Source organism: Macrosteles quadrilineatus, unplaced genomic scaffold, assembly GCF_028750875.1.
Source record: "Macrosteles quadrilineatus isolate MER2022 unplaced genomic scaffold, UCM_ALF_1.0 Scaffold_2__2_contigs__length_208266976, whole genome shotgun sequence".
In the NCBI taxonomy this organism is placed as follows: domain Eukaryota; kingdom Metazoa; phylum Arthropoda; class Insecta; order Hemiptera; family Cicadellidae; genus Macrosteles; species Macrosteles quadrilineatus.
In genome coordinates, this window is record NW_026542595.1 from 39978624 (window position 1) to 39991198 (window position 12575).

The 12575-nt window shown below is 35.1% G+C and overlaps 1 protein-coding gene across 1 annotated transcript in view; it reads left to right on the forward strand.

Annotated features, from left to right (window-relative positions):
* Window positions 1-12575, forward strand: part of LOC128984097 (huntingtin-like) — a 108041-nt gene that overhangs the window by 18888 nt on the left and 76578 nt on the right. The window contains exons 11-15 of the mRNA XM_054403379.1: window positions 6347-6543; window positions 7212-7367; window positions 7967-8127; window positions 8781-8893; window positions 10007-10101. Coding sequence (XP_054259354.1) covers window positions 6347-6543; window positions 7212-7367; window positions 7967-8127; window positions 8781-8893; window positions 10007-10101 — 722 coding nt within the window. The remainder of the gene's footprint in view (window positions 1-6346; window positions 6544-7211; window positions 7368-7966; window positions 8128-8780; window positions 8894-10006; window positions 10102-12575) is intronic.

Below are 12575 nucleotides of genomic sequence, written 5' to 3' on the forward strand. Positions count from 1 at the left end.
TTCGATTTGGGTTTTTTTCCAGTGGAGATTTGTTCCATTTGCCAGCGATTTTATTTAGGATTGCAGGAGAGGATGGTTTTGTCCCTGTAATCGTAGGAGAATAGTACAGAGCGACTGTGAGATTTTTTGCCCTTAGGTGTAAAAATTTGAGAAATATAGAGGTCTGGGTGGGGCCTTGGCTGGGTTTAATGGTTTTATTCAAGTGAACAAAATTCCAGGGGTCAATGTAGAAACAATCTCATTTAAAATTTAAGTTTAATTTGAGAGTAATTTTGAGTCGAGTAAGACGTGTTCTCATCTCATGAGAGCCAGTGTGAGAGCTATTCAAAGCTACGCTTACTAAACAGTATTACATACAGAACTAAGCAGACTTAGACTCAAGCTTACCATCATCATGGCAGACTGAGAGCGAGGGTTGAGCAGTGGCCGCTGACATCACACAAAATTAAGAATCCATAATTATCCTATTGAGTTAGTTCTCATGACAATCAATCAATCAATCAAATCACTTTATTTGTCCTTGTACATGTCATTACAAGAAATGGAATGGCGTCAAATATAAAACTAAAAAACAATACAATTATAAACTAAAAAAAAAAAAAAAAAAAAAAAAAAAAAAAAACTACCACTACTGCTTCATAATTTTGTTGTATACATAAAATTCCTCTATTGAGTAAATGTTTGTTGATCAAATATTTTTTCAATTTACATTTTAGTTTGTTATTATTTTTTTCTGATCTTAGTTCATTCGGAAGTGCTTTAAAGAATTTATTGCCAATGTATGTCGTCTTTTTTTTAAAAAAAATCCCAATCTATGTTTTTCAAAATGTTTTTCGGTCTGTCTTCTTGTATTATATTTATGACCTATTGGTTGTACATAAGTTTTTGTTATAAAAAATAAGATACATTCAAAAATATACAGACCATACACAGTTAAAATTTTAAGATTTTTGAAGTGTTCTCTTGCGGAGTCATCATCTTCAAGTTTGAGCATACATCTAATTGCTTTTTTCTGTAGGTTTAGAATTGTATTCAGATTATTTATTGTTGTTGCACCATACAAGCCAATTCCATAAGAAATATTAGAGTGAATCAGAGCAAAATATATTTGTTTTAGTACAGGCAATGAGCATAGGCTGGCCATACGCCTTAAGGCGAATAAACCGGAGTTAATTTTTCTCGATATATGTTCGACATGTTTGTCCCAGCATAAGTTTTCATCAATATATAGACCTAAAAATTTAGCCTCATCCACTTGTTCAATAATTTCCTCTTCGATCATTATATTTGGAGATATTTTTTTACGATTTTGCTTTGTGGAAAATGTAATAAATTTAGTTTTATTTGGATTTAACAAAAGACTATTATTATTGAAGTATTGCTTTAAATTAGCTAGTTCTATAAAACTTAAATATTCAATTTCATTTTGGTTCTTTGCTGAGATTTTTAAATTTGCGTCGTCTGCATATAAACATAAATTACTATGGGGAACAGTCTGTAGCACTTCAGGAAGTCCGGTTATGTAACATAAGAACAGCAAAGGACCCAGAATCGATCCCTGTGGGACGCCACTTGAGACCAAACATAAGTCCAATGCTGCGCCCGTGATCCTATTTGAAATGGTTTGGTTAATTTCAACATACTGATATTGGTCGGAAAGGTATGACTTAAACCAATTGTATGCAACTCCCTTGACACCAAAGTTCAATAATTTATCAAGTAATAGATGATGATTTACGCTTTCAAAAGCTTTTGTTAAATCCATAAATATGCCCACTACGTTCTCCCCTTTATCTATGGACTCTATGATGGATTCATAAAAGAAACGGCTGCAGTGAAAACCTATTTTCCGGGCCGAAAACCCTGCTGGGACATATCTAGAATGTTTGAATTTTCTAAGAATTGGGATAATCAACATGACTTAACACATACACATGACTTTTTCATAAATTTTTGAAAAGGATGGCAGAATCGAAATTGGACGATAATTGGACATGTCTTTTGTAGAATCTTTTTTATGTATAGGTACAACTTTGGATATTTTTAATTTTTTTTTGGAAAAATGCCAGATATTAAAGAAGAGTTAACCAGATGAACTAAGATTTTACATAGGTGTATTTTTGCAGATTTTATTATAGTTACAGGAATTTCATCAAACCCATATGATTGCTTATTTTTTAAAGAATCTAATATTTTAATAATTTCGTTTTCACCTGTGGGCTCACATCGAAAAGTCTGATTATGAGGAGTGAGACTACTTGAAAGACTATTTTTCTGTACACTAGGTTCTATATCTGATTTTGTTTGAAGATCTTTTATACAGTTTATAAAATAATTGTTTAACAAATTACTTATAACTAAAACATCAGATACAGTCAATTCTAGATTTTGTTTGTTTTCAAGTCACCAATATGAACTAGACACAAAAACTTTATAATTATTTGAGTTGAGATGCATTTATTTGAGTAGTTTACTTATCATACCTAGTTTATTATTTTCTGTACTTAGCAGGTTTCTTCGGTGATTGAATTACTTATCCGTATTACACAACTAGGAAATATTAGAGAAGAGAATATTAATTTATGGAAGTTTTCCCTTAAATTTGAATAATGGAATAAAAGCTTACCTTTTTCTAATTACTTTGAAATTATTAGGGAATTTAAAGTGGATAGAATAGTTTTATGTTTGATGTAATGGAACTGAATAGAGATTACCATGAATAATTAATTATATCTTACCAATCTTGAATTGAGTCTTGAGGTTAAGAATGAGAAAGTCCTTTATATAACTTTAAAATACAATTACATAATCTATAGAGAAAATCACCAACAAATAAATGCAAAATGAATTAGGTAAAAACTGTGATGTATTCCTTGACTATGTCACCAACAAATAAATGCAAAATGAATTAGGTAAAAACTGTGATGTATTCCTTGACTATGTCTAAACATTGATATTATCAAAACAATAATCACATGTAGTAAAATTGAAAACCTCCAAAACATGTGTTGAAGCCAGACTGAAATAATATAAACCATAGAATACTAAACATGCCGGGCCCCTTGAACCGCAGGTTCAATTAATTAATTTAACAAGTGAGTACAGAAACAGTAGGCCTAATTAAAACAGAGAAAGTTAAAGCAACAAAAGGGGCGGAACTGTAATAAAATTTAGTCTTCAAGTACAGGCAGTGGGAAAACCTTGATTGCCGGTCTAGTGAGAAGTCCATTCTTCGTACGCACAGTCACAACTCTTGTAATGTTATCTGAACCAGGGTGTGTTTCAACAATTCTAGCCAGTGGCCAACACATTGGAGGTGTAAGGATGTCTTGAATCACAACGAGATCTCCAACTTTCAAGTTTGGTGTTTGTTTGTTCCACTTGTTGCGCTCTTGTAAAGTGTGAAGGTAGTCTCCATCGATGCCATCTTTGGAGTTTATTCATCGTATGAGGTGTACTATGCAGGTCTGATGGATCTGTTGAATGAGGAGGTACACGACGAGGTTTTTGGCTTGCTTCTTTGAAATAAGGTTGAGTTTTAAATTTCTCTTCTGGTATAAATAATCTTGTTTTGGTGTTGTTACTAGAGTTGCCGAGATGATGGTGATTAGGTTTGAATGGCAGCCTAACGCAGTATTTGCCAGAGGGTTCTCTAGATTGTGTTTTCACTAAATGTTTTTTATTTGAAAGTTTGTATTCGATCTGTCTGGGAGGTTCTTCATGCTGCCAATACCGTTGTAAAGAGGAATGAAGATCAAAATCAGAGACATTTAACATAGTTGTGAGATGAGAAGAATCTTTGTTATATTTAGAATTACTCTCACATGGAGCATGTCCCATGAGAGTGTAACCAAACACTGTGTTCATGACAAATGGTAGGTTCGGTCCAAGTTGTTGTTTCTCTCCGGTGAAAATGAATGGGAATAAACCCCCACCTAGTAAAACGTCAACAGGCCCAGGGCGGTGGAAAGTAGGGTCAGCTAGGGTATACGGTTTCACTAGTTCCAATAGATTTGGATCAAGAGGAGATCTTGGCATGTCCGAGGTAATCTTATCCAAAATCAACATTGGATGATTTTCTGAAACTTTGTTCCCACTTAGTGTTTCGATGTCCACATAGCCCATTCCCTTTGGGGATGTAAGAGACTGATTGATTCCATTAATACGAAGAGTTGACTTTTGACGTTTAATTCCCAACAGTTGGGCTGCTCTTTCTGTTATGAAATCACATTGACTGCACGAGTCGATTAGAGCTCTGAAGACATGAGCAACACCTTGCCTAGACACCAACTTTACCAATACAGTTGCTAATAAAACAGTGGTGTTCTTTTGAGGTCGAGAAAAATTTGTTGATACTCCAGCAAATTCATTTTGACTTTGAGATGAAGATGAACATGATACAGCATTTCTTGATGTGAGGTCTTTCGATGGTTCTAAATGTAACAGGGTGTGGTGATTTTTATGACATTTAAAACAAGAGTTTTTCGATTTGCAGATACTGACTTTGTGATTTCCAAGACAAGAGAAACAACGTTGCTTGGATTTGATTAGTTCATGCCGTTCTTGAGGAGATTTTTCTTTGAATAAAGTACAGGAATATACTTTGTGTCCAGGTTTAGAGCAAACGAAGCAAGGGAAATCAGTGGAGCTTTGTGTTGATGCTAGGGTAAATGGTCTGGGATGAGTCATTTCATTTTTGCGGTTGAAGTTGGACAAAGGTGGGATATTTGAGTGAGGTTTGACCCATTTACTACTATTGGGTGAGTGCATGGACACATCTTCAGCATGTGCACAATGATTTGACAGAAAAGTTATTACCTCATTGACTGAGGGTAGAGATTCAGAGTCATTTCTTGAAGATTCATATTTATTTAACAATTTTGAGTCTAGTTTTCGTAAAAGCATTGATGCTAAGAGAGGATTGTTTTCCACTACATCACAGCCTAATGCTGTTAGAGCTTGGGAATTTTCATTAAAAGAGTTTAGCAAGTTTCTGAGATCCTTAGTAGAGGAAAAACTAACACTGGGCAAATCAATGATTTTATTGATGTGAAGAGATGAAAGCCTTCGCACTGAGTGGTAACGATCTCGCAACATGTTGTACGCGATGGTGTAGTTTGCTTCAGAGATGGGTAGGGATTTGACCAGATTGAGTGCTTCACCAGATAAAGTACTAAGTAGATATTGAAATTTAGCTACATTCGAGAGAGATGAATTTGAATGAATTGTGGTATCAAAGAGGTTGATGAAGGCTAACCAAGTTTGAGAGTCACCATTAAAGTTTTTTAATTCTATTTTCGGTAAGCGCACCACAGACATGTTAGAGTGTTCCCGTTCATTGAGATGAGAGGTAATAGATTGATTGTCATCATTGCCTTTACTTTCCAAAAGATAAGAATTTATTTTACTTTCTATGCTGATACAAAGTTCATTTATTTCCTCCTGTCGATCAATTAGATCTTGTTCATCATAGTCACCAGGCAGATTCGGCACGTCCAGTAATTTTCTAATGTGTTCATTAAATTCACAACGTTTTTCATTGACTTCACTTTTATAGGAATTAACTTTTTGTTGATCAACTAATTCAACATGATCATTTTCTGATATAGTGTCAATAAATGAAAGAATATTATTGAGACGAACTTTGATTAGGTTAGAAAATCTGACAAAGGTTTGATACTTCATTTTGTATATTAAAGGAATGTACTAATGAGCTGATTGGAAAAATGTGGTTGTAAAGGCAAAGATAGAAAGGGGTAGTAATATTGTTACTAAGGCAACAGAATCAAACATTCCAATTTTTCAGAGTACATTAGTAGATTTTTAAGATTGAATTTTAAATATCTTGATGAAATAACAAATAATAATGTACACTATTAGTAGTTTTGAATATCCATATTCTTGATTCTTTCATCCGATGTTCGAAGGACCAATGAAATTATTAGGGAATTTAAAGTGGATAGAATAGTTTTATGTTTGATGTAATGGAACTGAATAGAGATTACCATGAATAATTAATTATATCTTACCAATCTTGAATTGAGTCTTGAGGTTAAGAATGAGAAAGTCCTTTATATAACTTTAAAATACAATTACATAATCTATAGAGAAAATCACCAACAAATAAATGCAAAATGAATTAGGTAAAAACTGTGATGTATTCCTTGACTATGTCTAAACATTGATATTATCAAAACAATAATCACATGTAGTAAAATTGAAAACCTCCAAAACATGTGTTGAAGCCAGACTGAAATAATATAAACCATAGAATACTAAACATACTTAAAATGTTATTCAAACATTTTTTTTTCTTTTGTTGCTTTAATACATTTATTGATTGTAGGTTTTTCTCATGTGAGTGATGTGTTGTGCTTTGCGACCCACTCTGACCAGCAGTTGAGGGGTTTGTGTTGTGTTCTGGTTGGAACATTTATCTGCTCTTCAATCACCACTGCTGCTACAACGTTTGATCAGTGGGTCAACACTTGTCAACCGACCAAACCAGTCACCCTCCCCTCCCTAGTGTCACTTCTAACCACGGTCAGTCAAACAGTCAAATTCTCTAATAAATGCAATTATTTTACTATTTTTTGTTCGTCTTTATAAACAACATGAGAGGTTTTTAGAAGTCAAGTCAAATAGTTCATATAATCCAAGCAGCCTGTTTGCTATTGGGAAAAAATTTAGGCTCGCATGTTTTAGAAAGGGAAATTTTGATTTTTGGAAAGATAAGTTTTAAATATCCTCCTACGAACCATTGTAAATATAATGCAAACCAATTTTTCTTATGGAGGTTGATGAAGAATTAGCATCTAATGAAGTGATAGATTTTTATTGTTTGTGATGATTTAGTAAAATTAGATTAATTTAAATCTCGTGGCCCCAAACTTTACTTGATATAGATTATTAATATAGGCAATTAATGTTGCATAATAGAGTGAATGCATGAACATATAAAGCCACTAGGGCGGTGACGTTGTTCTGTAATCCAGCTACTAGGAGGTCACAAATTGTGGATATTTATAGGCATGCACTGTGGATGCGATACTCCCTGGTGTGGATTAACGTCGGCACTAGTGAGTACTACGACTATCCGCAGTGCTGTCCTGATAATTAGACCAATTCGTTAATTACAAGGCAAAAATGTGGTTCTAATTTTCAAGCTGTAACACGAATATAGTAATTTAACGTTTGATGTTACTGTGCAGGGTCTACAGGACGAGTCCTCCACATGTGTGAGGCATGCTCTGACCAGCCTCTGTGTCTGTCTAGGACCTCTGTTGTGTAGTCATGACCACCAGACTGCTCTACCTATACTGCCTGCACTACTGAGAGTGGCAGACAACTCTTACTGGCTGGTCAAGGTAAACCAAGCCTTTTGATTACAGGTGACTGGCTGCATACCAAACTCTCCTAATAACTCAACCCCTATCATGTGTCATTGTCTTTAACAGGAAGGTAGACAACTTAACCGAGCCTACCTGTTAAACTAACAACCTCAAGTTGAAAATTTAATTATTATAAATAACGATTTCCTAAACATTTGGTAATCAAACTTGATTTGTTGTGAGAGCCAACAATCACATTTATCACGGAAGTCATGCTGAATTGTGAATAAACTGAAAATATTTTAAATGGCCCATGGCTACCCGCTTGGTACTGTTCTGGTGCTCACTCGACCGTTCAGGTAGGGAAAAATTAAAAATTACAGGTCCATATAAAATTTGTTTAATGTTTGATCTCTTCCCGACCCATAAAAATTGCTCTCTCATCCATAGTTTGGGAAGCAATGTGTTAAGGTATTCATACTTTAAAATATAACTTCTATTTCCATACGTAAATATAACACATGTTAACATGCTCACATTTAAAACGTCAAACTGTAAATTGTCTTTGATTTTACATTCCAATCATAATCAGACACTATTGTTCAATGACATGCAAAATTGAATTGTGTTCTCAGGTGAAACTACTGGAACTGCTGGGATATTTGTCGTACCTGCATATCCACCATGTGACAGGCAACAGTGAGTTCCAGTCCCAGGTGCTGCACTCTGTCATGTTGGCACTGCTTGGGGACGAGGATGCTCGAGTCAGGAAAGCTGCCTCTGAAGCAATCACTAGGTGAGCAGTTACTGGCAGAAAGCAATATTACATCGTAGACTTGTAAGTTTAAAAAAAATTTGGTGATCTGATGAGGCATTTTATTGAGTAGTAAACCCACCGACTGACCCCTAGAACCAACTACAGTAGTGTTGTTCATAGGTCCTCATCAGCTTAGAATAGGACAGGAACATGACAGTGTATATTACAAATTAGAGATCTGTTGCAGCTACTGGAGTGTTGCAGGTGACTGGTCAGTATCTGTTCATTGTAGTTGGTGGAGCTTTTGGTGTGGCAAGTTGGTGAGGTGTTGTAGGGGAAATTCACACGGTTTTTGCAATAGGGATATAAAGAAGGTTTAAGCATTTAAACTATTTGGAGAAAAAGAGGTAAAACATCAACTTGACTGACAGAAACAAACCAATTGATACCTTCATCATACTGGTCAATGTGTCCATTAAATATTGCGCAAGAAGTGGATTGTGTGTCGAGTCAAATAAACACCAACAATTCAAGTATGAAAGTAATTAATAGAAAGTACAATTAATTATAATATATATAAAAAAAAAAACTATTTGTTTAACTTCTTCTCTTAGTAAAATGTAGATTATTTATTTATTTATTATCTAGTGACTACAATTTGTTTCACTTGCTCCTGTTGTGTTTGTACCCAGAGCATGTGAAAACATGTTTCACCCGGTGGACTGGAACAGACTGGACATTGTTAACTGTGCTGCGGCCTGTCTCAGAGACATCTACCTCACTGGGCTGTTTGATAGAGACTGTGGTGAGTTGACTAAACAGGGGCCTAAAAACTAACAAATTCCATGGATGAATCTACTCTTAGAAATATGTTTAAGTGTAAACATAAAATTAAAAACTGCAAAATAGTTAGTAAAAACTTCAAATAAACATTCTGAATACTCTAAGATGTGTTTTTTCTAAGCTGTATAATTTAGTTTCAAAGGCTGAATTTAAGGGTTTGCGAGTCAAAAATGTCATAGCCTTTACTTTATGAGTCTAGAGCATATTTATACGAGTGTGAAGAGGTAGATATGGTCTAAATTCTATATCAGTAATTGGCATAATGATTGGTGCAAGAGGGACTATAATTTTTTTTTTTGTTGAATTAACATAAAAATCTTTTATCAAAACTAAAAAATGAAATAGTCATTAAAGGGTTAAAAGAATCATGTAAAATCATTCAAAATCATTAGGAATAAAACTTCGGAAACAGGGGAATAATCGGACAAAATTGGGTTTTTGAACGTCCCGTCATTTTATTTACAAAGTAGTGAGGCCATATTTTAATTGAAAAGACACTCTCGCCAATCCCGTGAATACATTAAAATGATTTGAATCTTGATAGGTATTCTCGTTTTTCAGGAGAAGGCCGCATAAAATGCCTTCTGGGTCGTGACAGACGGACAGAAATTGAGATAAGCCTTGTTTCCGCTTCTTTAATGTATAAAACGTAAAAATAACCAAAAAATATATTATTCTACGCAAAGGACAGACAAAACTCTAATTTTATTTATATAGATAAAGTTAAAAAAAAACAAACTCATGATAATATTTAACATATTAACTGTTGATCAGCATTGTTGCGTATTGCAAAAATCATGCGCTCTCTGGTTGCGACATGTTATTATTGGATCGCAGAACATCGCAAAAATGGGATCGTCCACAGATATTAGAACAGAAACGGTATGGATCAAAAACATAAAAGAATGTCATTGGATGGAATCTTATACTAATAATGTCCACATGTGTTTCAGATATGTTTTGACAGTTGCATTGTGTTAAAAGCATTTAATTTTATCCCTTGGTCTGTAATTTTTTTTTGTCGTGTCTTTTTATAGTATTTTATTTCCTACTGAAAAGTTGTGTGTATTTTCAGAAAAGGCTGTGAGTTCTTCTGTAGAAGGTTCTTTATCACGTGTTATTTATCTTCTTTCAAGACAACTACTACAATCTTCCTCGAAACACCTAACGGTAACTATTATATTCAAAACATTAAAAACTACGCATAGATAAGTATATATAAAGTAAATATTTATACATCTTAAAAGATTCCAAACCAAATACAACTGCTAAAGAAATAATTTTCTACGTCTATTTTTGAGTTACCTTTTTTTGTGTTACCCTCTGCTTTTAAGTGTTCATCACATTTTGCCAAGGAGGGTGGGATGTTATTTTTTTACACTTTGTCCACTGGTTTTTTATTTTATTTTTTTATTATATATTTTAGTTATATTACATACTTGATACTAACACTTTTGATAGTACACTTGATACTAAGTTTGTGGCAAAGCAGTCTAAAGCTTTGCAAAGCAGCTTTTTAGCAAAGCTGAGCATAGTCGCCGATGCACCCAATGTTCTGGTCAATCACTGAGGTTTATAAATAATTATAATAAACAGTAGAGATGTGCAAGCAGCTCGATTTTTGAGCCAAGTTTAGCCTCGATTATTAGCTAGAGGGATCGAGCACCAAGTCAGAAAATCAAGCTCAAGTTGCGCAATGTTTACGCAATTGCAGAACGCGTCAGTGACTAAACTCATGATAGTTTAAACTAGTGGTTTGGTTGTTAAATAATCAGATCAGTTGCTTCAATTTGTAAACGTTAAACTTTCTATCCAAACTTTTTAGGCATTAATTAAGGTATTAAGAGGTACTGGCCTTTACATTTTTATAATAATAAAACTACTGTTCCTTTTCAAACAAATCTTTAAATATAAAATGTGTAACTCTCTTATTTTAACACTCCTAATAAGTTTAGGGCTTAAAGTTTGTGTGGTATGACTGTTCTCCATAGCATCTCCTAGATAAATAGAATCTCGTTTTTTTCATTGAGCGAAGCTCTTATACATCGACTCTTATGCATTTTGTAATACGCAAACTCCTCCTAGATGGCTGAATCAATCGTTTTCAAATTTTGCATGGTGATAAAGACCATGTCGAGTGCCAACATCTATATGGCGTTAAAAAAATCTCTCAGGAATCCGCCCCACTGGGTCTCAAAGTTTCAATGTAATCCTTATAGAAGCAGTATTTGACACATAAACAAAGACATACGATCAGCTGTTGACTTTTGAATGCAGTAGATAAAGAAATAGCTGATAGCATTATTCCACAGATATTAGAACAGAAACGGTATGGATCATAAATATAATCAAATGACGACACTAGCTTCAGGTCCGTGACGTAGGAAAGGGTGAAGGAAGTAGTAAAGGTGAGCAGTTTGGAGTGTGAAAACTGTTTATGACGATTAGATTTAGGTATCTGCAATCCTAAAATGTTATGGGAAGGGAAGGAAACAGGTCCGCGACGTAGGAAGTGGTGAAGGAAGTAGTAAAGGCGAGCTGTTCGGGGTATAGGATCTGTTTATGACCATTAGATTAAGGTATCTACAATCCTAAAATGATATGGAAAGGGATGGAAACAGGTCCGTGACGTAAGAAGTGGTGAAGGAAGTAGTAAAGGTGAGTTGTTCGGAGTGTGGGATCTGTTTATGACCAATAGATGAAGCTATATGCAATCCAACAATGCTAAGGGAAGGGAGGTAAACAAGTCCGTGACGTAGGAAGTGGTGAAGGAAATAGTAAAGGCGAGCAGTCCGGAGTGTGGGAACTTTTTGTGGTGATTATATTAAGGTAATTGCAATCCTAAAATGCTATGGGATGGGAAGGAAACAGGTCTGTGACGTAGGAAGTGGTGAACGAAGTAGTAAATGCGAGCAGTCCTTAGTGTGGGAACCGTTTATGACGATTAGATTAAGGTTTCTGCAATCCTAAAATGCTATGGGAAGGGAGGGAAACAGTTCCGTGACGTAGGAAGTGGTGAAGGAAGTAGTAAATGCGAGCAGTCCGGAGTGTGAGAACTGTTTATGACGATTATATTAACGTATGTGCAATCCTAAAATGCTATGGAAAGGGAGGGAAACAGGTCCGTGACGTAGGAAGTGGTGAAGGAAGTAGTAAAGGCAAGTTGTACGGAGTGTGGGAACTGTTAATGACCAATAGATGAAGGCATTTGTAATCCAATAATGCTAAGGGAAGGGAGGTAAAAAGGTCTCTGACATAGGAAGTGGTGAAGGAAGTAGTAAAAGTGACCAGTCCGGAGTAAGGGAACTTTTTGTGACGATTAGATTAAGGTATTTGTAATCCTAAAATGCTATGGGATGGGAAGGAAACAGGTCCGTGACGTAGGAAGTGGTGAACGAAGTAGTAAATGCGAGCAGTCCTTAGTGTGGGAACCGTTTATGACGATTAGATTAAGGTTTCTGCAATCCTAAATGCTATGGGAAGGGAGGGGAACAGGTTTGAGACGTAGGACATAGGTGGTAAAGGAAGTAGACAAGGCGAGCTGTTCAGAGTGTGGGAACTGTTTATGAAGATTATATTAAAGAATCTGCAATCCTAAATTGCTATGGGAAGGGAGGGAAGAGAGGGAGGGGAGAGAGGGAGGG